We start from the raw sequence: 16,700 nt of genomic DNA on the forward strand, positions 1-16,700 counted from the left end.
ATATATATAAAACGACTTGTTTGATATACAAACGTTTAAATAAACTTCAATCTCATTGTTTTATTTGACATTTTTGTTTTTGCATACAGTTGCACAATTTTATAAGATTCTGCAATATACTTGGAGTATATTGCAAAATGTACTTTTTACTTTTGTACTTTGAGTTAAAAAGTTTAAACTTCATTATTTTCTCTTTCCCTTTGTTTTATTTTATTGTTCTGTTCCATATACTAAGCATCTCTGCATGTTTTACCCTTTTCTGGAACAGTTTTTATTTTATTTTAGACAGTGCATATATACAATATTTAATAGGTATGCTGTGCTTTCTTCAACTATTTAAAAGCTACCTTTCTGTTTGGTGTCCTTCTTTGGCAGATGAACTGGTACACCAAGCGGGCTGCACTGACTGGCATTTTTAACACTACAGAGCTAGTAATGCTTCAGGATTCCTCCCCAGACTTTCAGGACACGTGGCAGTTCCTCGATAATCGTATTAAAGATATAGTCAACATGGCCACCACAGCCAAGCAGGTAAAGAAACGTACAGAAAAAGTGTAAACGACTAATGTAGAAGCTGCCAGAGTCAGACCCTTATATGCACCAATTTCCTAGAGCAAAATATTTTGTACTGAGACTGGGACAAATATAAAAATGTCACAGTTGCAAACACAAGAATAAAGATAATCTGTCAGGGATAACTCGTTATAATTTTTCCACTTTGGTGTGTAGGTGCAGGCGACTGGTGAAGCCGTAGTGCAGGGGTTCATGGGAGCTGCTGTCACAGTGAGTCTTTTGTCTCATGTTGATCATTTTATACATATCAAAAACCTACACTTAAAATACAATCTTGTTTACTGTATTGAGCCTAAATTAGTCTACTTAAACATATAGTTGTTCTGTTTTAAGTATGTTTGAATGAAAGTCTGCTGATAGGAATGACGTGTATGTAAATGTTGGACCCAACAGTGTGTGCACAGATACAGTCTCGGCAGGGTGTTGTGCATTCAGTAATTTGTTTTCACGTGAAAACTACAATTGTATCAAAGTGTGTCTTCAGGTGACGAAAGTTGTCCGTTTGGATAACTACAGTCATAAACCTGATGACAAGAAGGATGTATTTGTTTAGTTTTAGGTCTTGATAGATTTCATTATCAGAGTTCTGAATGAGAACACTTAAATGCCTCTCATTAAATTCTAGAAGAAGTTTGTTCTGATAAAGGATTTTTTTTTTAAGTTATCTCAGTTACTTTGATGCTCAAAAAAGTAGTTTTCCAGGACAAACCTGTTTTTCTTATAATATAGCCTTTGTCTGCTGGGGTCAACGTTTCTACTGTGGCCTTTACTGGAGAAACCAAAAGAAGCATCAAGTTTGAAAGGTTCCTGAAGATCTAAAATGCTTTAGTATTTTATTTTGTTAGTAAGAACGATTCAGCTGAAAAACTTCAACCATTTCTCTGGAAATGCTTCATCTGTCTGTTTATCATCATCTCAGGAGACACCTTTATGCAACTACCCAACCACATGATTGATTAGCATCTGTAAGCTGTCAAAGGATTTTAATTTCCTGCTTTACGCAATATTAAAGAGCAGCATAAAATATAACCCACTCATTTGGCTGTTAATGTGTGATGAAACCTTTTTTGATGAGAACAGTAACCTAATTTTTTCATATTTTACAGCTGAAGAACCTGACAGGACTGAACCAGAGGCGATGATGTAAACATATGTCATACTGGGCCTAAACATTTGGCTCATGAGCTGAAGATCAATTTATTTTGCTCTTTTTTTTTTGTTTTATTGTATGATGTGGCTCATAAACAAATAAATTATGGGGTGTAAGAATTAACAAACAACCTGATTTGTTAGATTGTCACTGCCTTTATGGTCATCTGCAGAATCATTGGCTTTCACCTATTTAGCTTTGCTGTTAAGGTTTTACCTATTAGATTTTTGTCTTGTAAAAAAGTATAATAAAATATGTAATTTGTTTGTGGCACTATATGACAATAAAATAGTTACTGTATATTTACGTATCTTTGATGTTTTTTTATTCGGTATGTTATTTATAAAACATTTTTTTTTTTACATACAAAAGTATAATGGTAAATAAAACTGAGCCTTTTGTTCATTCAACTTTTATAAGCCACGGGACTCATTTACAAGAGCTGTTTTTACAGGGCTACAACTATACTTTGTTAATTAACCATGAATCCTTTCTTTTATCTATCAATAAGTAGAGCAGAAGTGAATCAGATAAAAATCCTTCTTGCATTTTTTTTATTATTTTGGATTAAAATTAACATACTATAAAGTCTTTACATGAAACAAAAATATTTTCTTTATACTTGCAGGTTTGTAATTATTCGATAGTTCAAACTGTTAATTTGCTGTAATCTGTGCAGCTTCCGTCTAAATATAACCTTTGTAATGAAATATTCTTATATTATTGTAAGAATTTTTATTATTGTAGCAATTGATACAATATTATTATCATATTAGGCGCTTTTAGTTCGGTGGGAAAACATGACCCGGAAGTTAAAAATAAACCCCGCCTTCCATTGATTGTCTTAGCCAATCATTTGCTCCAGTTTAACCTTCTAGCCAATCAGCTCTAAAGGTTTCCGCACATGCGTACAAACGAAGCATCGACGGTAGTTGTGAAACGTTTGTCCGATTTCTCGTTGCTTTTAGGTTATATAAACTTCAAGAATGCCGTATGCTAACCAGCCGACAGTTAAAATAACAGAGCTGACGGATGAAAATGTGAAATTTGTCATAGAAAACACAGATTTGGCGTAAGTATGTTTATTTTCCCTTTCAAATGTGAGCAGTCATTAGCATCTAAACACTGATCCAAGTAATAACAAACAAAATAAAAAAAAACAAAAGTAAACGAGTAATTTGTTTCTTCTGCAATAAAAAAACAACAATTGGCAGTATTTTTTGGAATTAATGTAAATATTCTTTAAAAATACGTTAATGTATATTTCAGTGTAATATTGTGAGTATCAAACAAAACCTATAGTGTGCATGTTTTCCAACTATTTTAATGCATAGTAAAAACATTTAGCATTTTTAAACTAATCTAATCTGAACTGTATTGTTTTATTTCTGGTTTAAAATATTGTATTTATGCAGTGAAAGTTGTCAGCCAAGATCTAAAAGAGACAGATTGGATAAATTAGCATTCATTTTTATTTACTGATTTTCTACAATTTTGTTTCATTAATGAGTGAATGAGTTTTACATGTATAAAATTGTAATATTCTCATATGAGAAATTTGACATTGTGATATTTATTCCAACATTCATAAATAAAGAGTATTAATTGATTTGTGGTCACAGTACTACTAATAGTAATTGTTGCATTAACAACTTGGAATAGAATAATTCATGAACTTAATTAAGAGTCTATTAACAATTTAACTGAAAGTTTCTACAATGCACACGAACCAGAGCTGACTTTTTATATTAACATGCACTGAACACATTAATTCATAATAAATAAATAAAAAACATGTGGCAATAGCATCAAGCTTTAAAATTCCTCATTTTCTTTTATTTTAGGGTTGCAAATTCTCTCCGTCGTGTCTTCATGTCAGAGGTTCCCACAATAGGTAACTTTTTTATTATAGCTTTCATTATTTTCTTAATTTTGTTCATTGTAAGTGCTGAAAATTAACTTTTTTTTTTTTTACTTTGTTCTGTCACAGTTTTGTTTTTATGCTTCCTGACAATTTTGTGCTAAACATAAACAATAGTTCTGTAGTATTTATGTGTGAAATTTAACTTTTGACAACGAGCAAGCATGCATGAAAGAACCAAATTAATGTGAATCTTTTTAATTTGATTTTGAACTGAAGAAAACAGAAATTGGGACTAGCTGCAGCTGCATCACTGGAACTAAATTTGTATCCAGTTTCACTAAATGAACTTGTATAAATAACTCTTAAACTTGAAAAAAAAAAAATGCATTGCCTGTCTTTCCAGCAATTGACTGGATCCAGATTGATGCTAATTCATCTGTACTGCATGACGAGTTCATCGCCCACAGAGTCGGTATGTACCCCCATAACTCAGCCTGTTGGTTGCACAGTTTGTATGAGCAGACAGACACGAAGAACAGATTTATAACGTCTGTGTTTTTTGTGTTTTCAGGACTCATTCCCCTCACCAGCGACGAGATCGTGGATAAAATGCAGTACTCCAGAGTAAGTGAACAGTCACAGCAGAACCTGTTGGTGCTGCTTAGTGTGACAGTTCATGCCTCTTAAAAAAATATTTCTGCAGGTTAAAATGTTCAAACTGAACACAGGAGAGAATAAAAAGTTTCTACGTTTCTTATCTTTTCAGCTATAGACAGTAACATTAGTTTGATTCTGCTGATTGTTAACTTTAAACTGAAAGTGGTGCAGTGGAGGTTGTGTTGTTTCCTGCCGCAGCTGTTATGTCAGAGCATGTTAGCAAATATAAATTATTTTATTTTTGGCGTAAACCATCCTGATTATTCACTCAGCTCTATAGAAACCTCATTAAAATGCTGGTTTTCAGAAATGAACTTTTATTTATTTTTTTAATCGATTCTGTGGAATTTCTCTATTCTGATTGGCTCAGTGTGTTTTTTTTAATCCTGAGAACCTACTGCTTAGATTATAATCAAAATTACTTAACTAGGTCAGTGTGAAACTGACAGGATGCATCATTAGTTTGTGAAAATCTGTACTTTTATTTGACGTCTGTGAGATGGTCAGTCGTCCCCAACCTTCACATTGTCAAATTATATATTTACAGCTTTGATTTTAACTGTATATCTACTGACTTTTTAAATATGTTGGCAAATCCTGTTTACATTGTTAGTTTTTTTATTGAATATTTGTGGCCAGAAGTGAGTGGAGAAGAAACATTTCTTGTTTACTGGAGCATCATTGGTAGTATTAGGATTAGTTATCTGTCATATCCCCACATGGCATGAGTAAAAAAACAAAACAAAAACTTTTTAATTTGATTGTAAACTCCATAAAACATAAATTAATTATATTTATTTCCCGTTTCTTAGGCTACACAGGTGTAAATTAGCCAAACTTTAATTTTTAAACTGTTGACCAAAAGGACAAATCAGGAATAAAACAAAAAATAATAATTAAGAAGCTGAAAATGTCATTTTTCTATTACTTTCTAACTAATTTTGACCAACAGCCATTTCTGTAATCTGATCATCAAACCTTTCTGTCGTGATACCGAAATGTTCCTACCCATTTTGTTTTGGTCTACAGTTAGGCACTGTGGGGAAAAAAGTATTTAAATCATAAAAATTATCTTTAAAAAAAACCCTTTTAAGCTGAAGTTTGAACTACGTTTTTTTTAAGAGGCTTGGATGATCGTCCTCCAACAACATTCCTGATTTTCGCCCCACCCAGGCCAAACTGGACGTGCAACCACATTTCTTTGCAGATATTTCAAAATAAGGCATTCACTGGACAAGATGAATGGCAGTGTGTTCTTATTGTACATTCCTAAACAGAACCCTTTTCTTCTTTTTACATTTTCCACTTTAATTTAGTTAAAAAAAAAAAAAACTGTGAATATGTGATAAACATTGACGAGTGCAATAAATAACCACAGAAATACTCTACCAATGATCTAATCAAATTAGTATTAGCTAATTAGTGTTAGCTGTAGTTTATTTGTTCACACTGGTTTGTCTCCTGCAGGACTGTACCTGTGAGGACTTCTGTCCTGAGTGCTCTGTGGAGCTGACGCTGGACGTCCGGTGCACCGAGGATCAGACGCGTCACGTCACATCACGCGATCTGTTGTCCAACAACCCGAGAGTCATCCCGGTGAGTCTTTCCTCCCGTCACTGGAGTTGCACCGTGGAGCAGAGGGGGATTCTGACATTGTGTTGCTGTTTTCCAGGTGACCTCCAGGAGTCGAGACAATGATCCAAACGACTACGTCGAGCAAGATGGTAAAATTCAGGAGCTGTTTAAATCCTTTTCAAGTTCTTAATAAATAAAAAAATAGTCAATAAATTGTATTCATCTTTGTTGCTGCGTCATTTCTCCAGACATTTTGCTGGTGAAGCTTCGTAAAGGCCAGGAGCTCCGGCTCAGAGCTTATGCAAAGAAAGGTTTTGGTAAAGAGCACGCCAAGTGGAACCCAACAGCGGGGGTGTCCTTCGAGTACGACCCAGACAACGCTCTGAGACACACAGTCTATCCACGACCTGAGGAATGGTAAGTCTTTACTAAATTAAGATTCACCGTGAAATAAGAACACTGAACGAGTGAATGGTGCTTTTTTTTTAAATTTTTTTATTCTCAGGCCAAAGAGTGAATACACAGAGATCGAGGAGGATGAAGTTCAGGCCCCCTACGACCCAAATGGAAAACCAGAAAGGTGAGCAAATGATCCTCCATTATGAGATCATCAAGTGAATGCTGACTCAGCAGTCAACGTTTCTGTCTTCCTGTTTATCGTTTATTTTTTCAGCATCCAATTATTTCAGCATCCAATTATTTCAGCGTACTTTCAGCAGTTTCAACCATTCGGCTCATTCAGGCGATGGACACTTATGACTTTTACTAATTACAACTTTTGAACTTTTTAAAATATTCAACGTCAAATAAACTTTTTGGTTCTAATAAAATGAATGGGGATTTTTAATTCAAACTAATTTTAGCTTTTGAGGTTAATTTTAGATTTTGGATGCTGTTTTGCTGGTTTTCGTTTTTAACTGCTGTTTCCTTGGCTTTAGCTTTTAGCTACAGTTTGGCTAATTTTAGGTTCTGTTTTAAATTTGATAGTTCAGTATCAGCATCTGCAATACGTTTCAGCAAAGCCATTTAGCACTCACCTTGCATTTTCAAAGAAAATATAAAATGTTTTATCGTTGTACCATAAACTGTTTCTATTTAACAATGTTTGTTTTATCTTTTTTATGCTCTTATAAGTAACATTAGGAGAGTTGAATGAGGTGCAGGTGTGTCACCTTGTGATTTCTCATAAACTCAGTAATGCTCAGTAATTTATTTATTTATTTTCTCACTTGCCCTCGACGAAGATGGATGCTTTTCTTCCCTGTCCTACTTTCCTCCTTTTGCTCTTTGTCCTGTGTATCAGAGCCTCTCATTACACATCTTCTGAATCATAAATTATTATTATGGATCTAGTCAGCTGGTCTCTCAGTGCAATTGATAAGAAAAAATTTGACCAAGAGACATGGTGCTGGAGAGCCCTCATGCCCTGAACGGACGCACGCAGCTGGATATGGATTCCTGGAAGCAGTGGAAGATAATGTGCCTGTCTGTACTGTCCGTGGAGGACGTAGAAGATGTGTACATTATTAGATTTATGATAACAGGGTTTATGCTTTTTGGAATTGGCTGATACCTAGGATATCAACAAATTACGAAGATGTCGGCAGCAGTTTCGTCCATGGTAAAGCTGCCAACCTTATGTGAAGGATGAATTTGTTCTTCGAGCTCTCAAGCTCATATGCTTTGCGAGCTCAACCGTAAGCTGGATGCAATTTCTGAGAATCGTAGGCCACTTGCGGTTCCTGGAACTCGCCAGCATGAAGGATTCAGCCTTGGAGAAGACTAACAAAGCACAGACCGGCAGAATGTCCACAAATCCGGCTGTTTGGATTCGCCATCGAGAGTACCAGCAGAACTGAAGGCAGACGGAAATCAAGTCTTCCTGCCCAAAACAATTGTTGTTTATCTGAATCTGGCCTCCCAACTTGGCCTTGGAAAGGCTTATTGTGATTCTGATTCTTAGTTTTTTTTTAATTATTGATCTTTTATTTACTTATCTAGTCATTGCTGTCTGAAATACTGATTAAAACAGATTTGTAAAGATATATTGTAACTAAATTAGGTTTCAAATTTAATTGTAGGAGGGTTTTGAGGTCTCGGGCTGGTGAACAGTTTTCTCAGTTTGACAGAAACCTTAAAATCATCTCATGTCCAGGTTCTATTTCAACGTGGAGTCGTGCGGCTCTCTCCGACCGGAGACCATCGTCATGTCGGCATTGGCGGTCCTCAAGAAGAAGCTGAGCGACCTGCAGACCCAGCTGAGCCACGAGATCCAGAGTGACGTTCTCACCATCAACTAATGGAACACAGCACAACTCTGTTGAGGAGACGTCAGTGGTCTCAGGCTCACTGTTCAGGTTGAGCTGCTCCCTCCCTGCTGGCTGTACTCAGATCTGTTATCATTTTCCTCATCCACAGTTTTCAGTCTCATCACCAGAGCTGTGAAGTTATATCAGTGATTATTGCAACAAAAGCTGAAAATATTATGCAGGGTTACTGTTTCAGCAGGAGTTCCTGTAGCATTGATATAAAAATGTGTTATTGAAGTTAGGTTCATATACTTCACTGTTAAATATATTTTCATCTGTCCTTTTTTAATAAATCCTTTAGAAGTTTTTTTTTTTTGTTTTAATTTTTCTCAGCAGATTATAAGACTTTTTTTGCCTAAATGTTGCATGAACTGAACTAAGGGATTTTATTACAAAATAAAAACTGCAGGCTTTAACTAATAGTTATATGAATTAATATCTTCTGTTTTCGAAGAAGGAGCATTGTGTTTTTTTTTTCAGGTAAAGCATTAAAAAGCATCTTAATCAAGTTTAATGATGAACACTTTGCCTTATAAAAGTAGTTTTGACTGCATAAGAGGAAAAGTTGCACTTTACAAACAAAAATTGCATAATCATAGATGAGCAGTAAATGGTTCATTTATAAAAAAAATAATAATAATAACTCTAAAAAAGTTAAATCTGGTCCTCTGGACATTCAAAAAAACAAAACAAAGCAAAGCTGATGGTCCTTCTTGAGCATGTGATCAGCTGGTTTTGGTTGTCAGCAGCAAAACTGGTTGATCCACTCTGAGAAGGTGCTATTTAAGAGACTGAGCTGAAAACAGCACCTCAGACTGAAGAAGTCTCTCGGACGAGAGACGAAACGTTTCTACATTTTTTGTTGTTTTGCTTTGTTTTGTTTTTTTGAATGTCCAGAGGACCAGATTTAACTTTTTTAGATTTTTCTACCTGGATTATTGAGCATGCATCAGGAAATAATAATAACTATAAAAACATGTTTATTTGCAATTCAAATAAAATGGTCCAATAAAACTAGATCAGGCAATGCATGCTCATACTTCATCCATTTTGAAATAGTTTTAAGTCTAATGTTTTAGTTTATAGTAGCTCGGTGTAGTTGCACTATATTCTCATTCATTCATTAAAACTTTATACAGGTTAATCCCAGTGAACCTTGGGGACTCATTTACAAGAGATACCTGATTTTAACAAAGAATGATAACAACAGTAGACAATCATAAAAAGCATACAAATTGAGAAGAACAAATAAAAGAATATGGTATTTTAAAAATGAAACAAAACGGTTGTAAGGCGATGTAGAAAACTAAACACGGGAACATTGGTTTTTGCCAGGAACTTAACAGATGTTTGAAGCCACTTGGAGAGGTCAAGGTTGAGAGCTTCAGATCTTTTTGCAAGATATTCCAGGAAACAGGAGCGGAGTAGGAGAAGGCCCTTTTGCCAAGTTCAGTCCGCACTGAGGGAACACTGCATGTAATAATGTCCTTAGAGTGCACGCTGTAGCTGCACTCACACAGTGACATGTAGGAAGAGATGTATGAATACAGCCGACCAAGAAGTGATTTAAAGATGAAAATGTACCAGTGAGAGAGTGTGTGAAGTTAATGATGACTAGTTAACCAGTGAATACAGGGTACAGAGGTGTGTACGGTAGTTACAGCCAGTTGTAGCACACCATGATAGCGTCCAACATCTGCAAGGTGCTTGTAGGAGCGTTTATGTAAATAATGTCACCATGGTCAACGGAGGGAAGGAAAGTCGCAGTTACAAGGTGTTTCCTAGCGTTCAGAGTTAGACAGGATCTGTTTCTGAAAAAGAAACTCAGTTTAACTTTTAGTTTCTTTAAGTTTTCCACGTGGAGCTTAAAAGAGAGATGCAAATCGACCAAGATACCCAAATATTTGTAGGAATCGACAAACTCAATAGGGGCACCATACGAGGATAAAATCGAAGGAAGAATTACTGTGACCGACTTCCTGTTTGAAAACAACCTCCCTTTGGTTTTGTTGGTGTTTAGGACAAGTTGAGTCAGAACAAATCAGACTGGATGATGTCAAAAGTGGTTTGCAAAAGCTGAAAAACACTGTTTTAGCTCGACAATAAACAACTACCATCAGCATAGAAATGTAAGGATGCATCAGGGATGGTAACCATTACCTATGTAGATTGTGAAGAGGGTGGGACCTAAGACTGAGCCTTGATGTACACCGTTGTTAACGGTTAAATAACTGGAAGAAATACCATTATGTTGAACACATTGTCTCCAAGCTGAGAGATAGTTTGTGAACCAACAATCTGAGAAATCAGTTTCTGAGATTTTATGACAAGATGTCGTGGTCAGTGTCAAAAGCTTTAGACAGGTCTAAGTAAAGTGCAGCACAACAATCCTTAGCATCCATTGCTTCAACAACAACATTAAAAACCTTCAGCGAAGCAGTCGTTGTGCTGTTTCCTGAAACCAGATTGATGGGGAGAATGTTAAATGAGACCAAATACTTTTTGATTTGAGAATTTATCAGTTTTTCTAGAACCTTAGCTAAAATGCAGAGTTTAGAGACTGGTCGAGTGAGGTGGGGTCACCTCCTTTCAGCAAAGGTAGAACAGGCTGTTTTTCAAGCGTCTGGAATGTAATTTTGTCTTATGGACAGGTTAAAGATGAGGCACCAGTTCTACAATGATATGAGTGGCAGCCTTAAGCAATAAGGTTGACATCAAGGCCTGCAGATATTTTAGAGTCGTAACAATTTATTAACCTCTCTAACTGGAAACGTTGAAAGTGAAAAGGTCTGGTTTACTGATTATTTTTTTTCCTTTAACCTTTATTTAGACATGTAAATCCCATTGAGCCTCGAGGACTCATTTACAAGAGAGACCTGATTTCAACAAAGAATGATGACAACAACAACAGCGACAACAATAGACAGTTATAAAAAGTCATACAGATTTTTTTTTTAACAAATAGGATGGCTAAAGAAAAGAAAGGTAACAAAAAACAGCTAAAATTGACTAAAAAAAATTAAATTTAAAACTTTATTAAAATTGATGATTGACCTGTAGGAGAGAACTGATTTGTAGATGTTTGGCTTAAAGGAGAAGTTGCTGCTGATGTGAGAAGTCATTGTTGCTGTTTCTGTCTTAAGTAAAATAAGGGAAGTTTAGATTGTGTAGGAAACATTTTATCTGCAGTACAAGGCTTCTAAACATAAAGACAAATTTCTAAAATTCAAATAAGTTTATATTATTGAAATTAAGCTTTTTAGTGGCCTGATGTTTAATAGTAATTTACAGTATTTTTAAGTTATGTTTTTTTTTATATAAAAAAAATACAAACATAAATCTAACTTAAAATTGAATTAAGCAACAATAGTTGTATACCAAAAATAGTCTTGAAATGAAATGAAATTTGGAGGTAAACGTGAACCTGACAGACACTCTGCTGAGGTTCCATCAGCTTGTGACCATACCAACACGAGGAAATAACACTAAACCGTGTTTATACCAACATATGACGCATAGAGCCTCCACATCAACCTTTCTGACCATGTCTGCATTTTTCTGGCCCCTGTCTACCACCCCTCGTTGAGATGTTCCAGACCTACGCAGTAGACCATCACTGTGTGGCCCAGCAATGGTGACCACTGTAGAATGCACAGACTGGCAGATCTTCAGGGAGGCTGCTGTGGGGGAACTGGATTTGGGGGATTACACATCTGCTGTTCTTGGATATATCAGCAACTGTGTTGAAGATGTCACCACCACCAAGACTATGACGTGCTACCCGAACCAGAAACCCTGGCTGAACACAGAGGTCCGTAGTCTGCTGAATGCCAGGAATGTCAGGTGTCTACACTGGTCCTGTTAGACTTCAGTGCTGCATTTTATACAGTTGATCACAACTCTAGAGGCTTGAATATGATATTGGAATTACAGGAATGACTCTAAATTGGTTTAAATCATATTTATGTGATAGATTCCAATTTGTAATAATCTTCATCATACACCAAAGTTAGTCATGGAGTTCCTCAAGGGTCAGCGCTTGGACATATACTCTTTACCTTGTATATGCTTCCATTAGGTAATGTTCTTAAACAGCATGTGATAAATTTTAATTGATGCTGATGATACACAGTTATATTTCTCCATGAAACCTAATTAATCCAATCAGCTACTTAGACTTCAAGTATGTCTTATAAAACCTGGATGACCCTAAATTTTCTTCTTTTGAATACAGACAAGACTGGGGTTTTACGATAGTTTTTGGACCTGAGCATCTTAAGAATTAATTTTTAAATCTTTCGCCCTCCTTGGATGGCATTAATTTAGCCTTCAGCTCTAATGTTAAAAATCTTGGTGTTATTTTTGATCAGGACATGTCTTTTATCCCCCACATTAAAAACGTTACTAGAACCGCCTTCTTCCACCTGCGTAATATCGCTAAAATTAGAAACATCTTATCTAAAAATGATGCAGAAAAACTGGTTCATGCATTTGTCCTGTCTAGACTGGACTATTGCAATGGTTTATTATCTGGGTGTCCACATACTTCTTTAAAAAGTTTTAATTTAATCCAAAATGCTGCTGCTATTTAGGGGAGATCATATCACTCCAGTTTTATTTTCTCTCCATTGGCTCCCTGTCAAATCCAGAATTGAATTCAAAATCTTACGTCTAACCTACAAAGCCCTGAACAACCTAGCTCCATCTTATATTCGAGCTCTTGTTGTTCCATATTTTTCTAACAGAGCACTTCACTCTCAGACTAAAGGCTTACTCGCAGTTCCTAGAGTTTCCAAAAGCAGAATGGGAGGAAGATCTTTCAGTTATCAGGCTCCTCTCTTGTGGAACCAACTTCCAATTTCTGTCCATGAGGCTGACACATTGTCCAGTTTTAAGACTGGACTTAAGACTCCTTTTTGATAAATCCTATAATTAGGGTTGTTATGATGCCTTAAGCTTAGAATACTTGAGGTCAAATTGACCTTATTTCCTTAAATGAATTGCTAAAATTGAATAGTTTTCATTGATACTATTTCAATCTTAACAGGATGCTTGACATGCCATTGTGTATCTGTTCCTCCTTCCTATTCCTCTCAAACCCAGCTGGTTGAAGCAGATGGCCACATGTCCTGAGCCTGGTTCTGCTAAAGGTTTCTTCCTCATGAGGGAGTTTTTCATTTCCACTGTCACCTTCATGCTTGCTCAAGATGAGAGTTCTGCAATGGAGTTAAACTCAAAGCAGTCTGCTCCTCAGATAAATACTGTTAAATTGTTATTTTTATATATGAATGTTTCTGTTCAGTGCCCTGAGATGACTTTTGTTGTGACTTGGCACTAAACAAATAAAATAAATAGAATTGGATGCTGTATTCAGGTCTGGCAACTCACAGGAACTATGGAGGGCAAGAAGAGAGCTGGCTGCAGGAGTTTAGAGGGCCAAAGCCACAAATGCACAGAAGATCCAGTGACATTTCTCCTCACAGGATCCACAGAGCATGTGGAAGGGCATTAAAACTACCACAGACAGAGGTGCACAATGCCTTAGGGACCCCTCACTGCCTGATGAGTTCAATAGGTTCTATGCCCTTTGAAGTTCCAAATATACCACCCAGCATCAGACTCACCTCACCATCTGGAGAGAAGTCCCTCAGCATGACCCCAGCAAAAGGAGGACTCTTAGGAGGATTAATCCTTTCAAAGCTACTGGCCCAGCCAGCATCCCTGGGAGGGTGCTGAGGGACCATGCCGATCAGCTCTACGAGGTGCTGGCCATCTTTAACTGCTCCCTCATCCAGGCAGCTGTTCTCACCTGCCTGAAGACTTCCACCATTATCCCGGTTCCTAAGAGCTCTGCAGTGACTGGTATGAATGACTATCGGCCGGTAGTCCTCACCACAATAGTCACAAAGTATTTTGTAAGATTGGTCATGGCCCACATCAAAGCAATCATTGGTGTGAGGGATCCACACCAGTATTCATATTGCAAGAATCAGTCAACAGAGGACACCATCTTCTCTGTGGTCCACACTGTTCTCAGCCACCTGCAGCAGAAGGACTCCTACATCCGTATGCTCTTTGTGGTCTTCACATTCTCATTCAACGCCCTGATTTCCCAAACCCTGGTTGATGAACTCCTCACATTTGATTCAGAAAAGCCTCTCCCTATGCAAATTGGTCCTGGATTTCCTGACCAACATTTTTTTTTAATTGTTTTTATCAACATTACAAACACGTGTCTGCCAGGGGTATATTAACAGGTACAAAGGTAATGACCGCAGTCTTTGAGGATCCACAACTTCTCCCCCTCCACCATAATCCTCAGCACTGGCTCCCCTCAGGCAGTGTGTTGAGCCCCCTCCTTTTCACTCTGCTCACATATGACTGCTCACCTACCCATCCATGCTGTCATGTTGTAGTTTGCAGACGATACAGCGGTGGTTGGATGCATCACAAACAGCAAAGAGTCCGGCTATAGGCAGGAGATGGAACACCTGGTGGGGTGGTGCAGGAAGAACGTTCTCCATATCAATGTGAAGAAGATGAAGGAGATGATAGTGGATTTCAGAAGAGACAAACACACCTAGCCCCCTCTGCACATAGGAGGATCTGCAGTGAAAGTAGTCTCCAGTTATAGGTACTTGGGTGTGCAGCTGAGTAACAACCTCAGCTGGTGCAACAACACAACCAGTCTGATCAAGAAGGCATATCAGCAGCTCTATTTCCTCAGGCAGCTGAGGCGAGCTGGACTTGGAAGCTCAGTCCTCATTTTACAGATGTGCAGTGGAGAGCATCCTGTGCTCCACGTTAACATGTGGCACGGGAGCTGCTCTGCTGGAAAGAGAAAAGTTCTGCAGAAGGTGATAAAGGCTGTGCAGAGAACTTAGAGTCAGCCTCCCCATAATCACAGTCATCTACATCTCCAGATGCAGGAAAAGGGCCACCTGCATCATGAAGGACCCCACTCACCCAGTACACACTTTTTTTGCCCAGCTCCCCTCAGGCAGAAGGTTGTGGAGCATTAAGTGAACCACTAGACTGAGAAACAGCTTCTACACTGAATTTGTAAGACTCATAAATCCCTAACCAGACAAATCACTGTAATGACACATTAACTGGACATTTGATCCATCCATCCATCCATTATCTTTACCCGTTTATTCCATTTTGGGTCACGGGGGTCGCTGGTGCCCATGTCCAGCAATCACTGTGCGAGGGGCGGGGTACACCCTGGACGGGTCGCAAGTCCATCACAGGGCCACATAGAGACAAACGAGACAAACAACCATTCACTCTCTCACTCACACCTAGGGACAATTTAGAGTTACCAATCAGCCTAACATGCATGTTTTTGGTCTGTGGGAGGAAACCGGAGTACCCGGAGAAAACCCACGCATGCACGGAGAGAACATGCAAACTCCACCCAGAAAGGCCCCTGGACCGGGGTTTGAACCAGGGACCTGCTCGCTGAGAGGCAGCAGCTCTACAAGTTGTGCCACCGTGCTGCTGATTTCTTACCTTGAGCTGTTATATTCATACTCATCTGCTCACAAATTACTCTTGTTCAGGTTAACTGCTCTTTTACACACCTTAATTATTGTCAGTGTATATCTGAGATAATTATACACATTGTTTATTTTTATTTATGCTTTATATATATCGCTTTTTTTGGGTGTAACTGGACCTTGAGAACACAATTTTGTACCACATGTGATGCGAATGACAATAGTCTCCTTGAACCTTGAAGTAAAAGGATTTTCTTTAATATTGTAAAAGTAGCCATTAAACTATTATTTTTCTTATTTATTTAAAATAAATAATATTGTCTTATATATATATATATATATATATATATATATATATATATATATATATAAACGAGTAGTGAATTGTTTTGTTAAAGCATAAAAAGAAAAAGACAAAAAAAAAAAATCCTCAATAGCTGGGGGCTTTTATTTTGAAAGGTTAAAACAATCATGGTTGTAGCTGATGAGTCCAGTCATCTTCAAATGATTGAATCAGCTTTTGATGAAGATTTATTTCCCAGCAACCGAGCTGTAAAACAGATGCTGACAGATGTGGAGCAGTTGAGGAAGACGCTGCTGTTTGCTGTTGGATGAAAAGGTAAACGGTTCCATAAACTCGGGAAAGGAAAGGAAGGACAAGGAAGCTCACGCCAAACCTTATTCAAATTTCACGAATTATACAGTTTTACTAAAAAAAAAAACCCAGCATGTGTGAGATTAACAAAAAATCTTACAACATAAAAAACATCATAATCCGTTGTTGACTTCGGCATAAAGCTAATCATTAAAGTGGAAATATTAAGGCAATGTTTATAAGTTCCGAAATTACCATCGTTACCAATGTCGCGTTTTTAATAGCTTTAAACAATTTATTTGTATATACTGTGGTTGCCGATTTCTACCGAATCAAACCTTTAGTTAAAAAGATTTAACGTGCTGAATCTGCGTACGCCTTCGTATTAATAAATTAAATACATTTTCACTTCGATTCTGTTTCTTTAAGAGGTCCCTGTTGTCCTCAATGTCCGGGTTAAAGGTGTCCATTGCAA

The 16,700-nt window shown here is 37.2% G+C and overlaps 2 protein-coding genes across 3 annotated transcripts in view; both read left to right on the forward strand.

Annotated features, from left to right (window-relative positions):
- The window catches only part of coq9 (coenzyme Q9 homolog (S. cerevisiae)), a 6,752-nt gene extending 4,727 nt beyond the window's left edge, over nucleotides 1-2,025 (forward strand). For both annotated transcript variants that reach the window (XM_037682665.1, XM_037682666.1), the window contains exons 7-9: nucleotides 376-531; nucleotides 730-783; nucleotides 1,680-2,025. In XM_037682665.1, the coding sequence (XP_037538593.1) occupies nucleotides 376-531; nucleotides 730-783; nucleotides 1,680-1,715 (246 nt within the window). In that variant the 3' untranslated portion in view covers nucleotides 1,716-2,025. The remainder of the gene's footprint in view (nucleotides 1-375; nucleotides 532-729; nucleotides 784-1,679) is intronic.
- Nucleotides 2,026-2,628: 603 nt separating this feature from the next.
- On the forward strand, nucleotides 2,629-8,533 carry polr2c (RNA polymerase II subunit C). The gene is made up of 9 exons (XM_037682668.1): nucleotides 2,629-2,795; nucleotides 3,568-3,617; nucleotides 3,991-4,059; nucleotides 4,159-4,211; nucleotides 5,712-5,840; nucleotides 5,917-5,968; nucleotides 6,068-6,236; nucleotides 6,325-6,399; nucleotides 7,975-8,533. Exons 1-9 carry the CDS (start codon nucleotides 2,710-2,712, stop codon nucleotides 8,117-8,119), a joined length of 828 nt encoding a protein of 275 aa, XP_037538596.1. The 5' UTR covers nucleotides 2,629-2,709; the 3' UTR covers nucleotides 8,120-8,533.
- The last annotated feature ends 8,167 nt before the right edge of the window (nucleotides 8,534-16,700 follow it).

Source organism: Nematolebias whitei, chromosome 10 (genome assembly GCF_014905685.2).
Source record: "Nematolebias whitei isolate Nwh7 chromosome 10, NemWhi1, whole genome shotgun sequence".
NCBI lineage: Eukaryota > Metazoa > Chordata > Actinopteri > Cyprinodontiformes > Rivulidae > Nematolebias > Nematolebias whitei.

What these genes read in the sequence shown, in the direction of transcription:
- polr2c (XM_037682668.1), top strand. Translation starts at nt 2,710, where the DNA reads ATGCCGTATGCTAACCAGCCGACAGTTAAAATAACAGAGCTGACGGAT. An exon ending in GTTCATCGCCCACAGAGTCG is followed by an intron (nt 4,060 to 4,158) that starts GTATGTACCCCC and finishes TTGTGTTTTCAG; the next exon opens with GACTCATTCCCCTCACCAGC. An exon ending in ACAACCCGAGAGTCATCCCG is followed by an intron (nt 5,841 to 5,916) that starts GTGAGTCTTTCC and finishes GCTGTTTTCCAG; the next exon opens with GTGACCTCCAGGAGTCGAGA.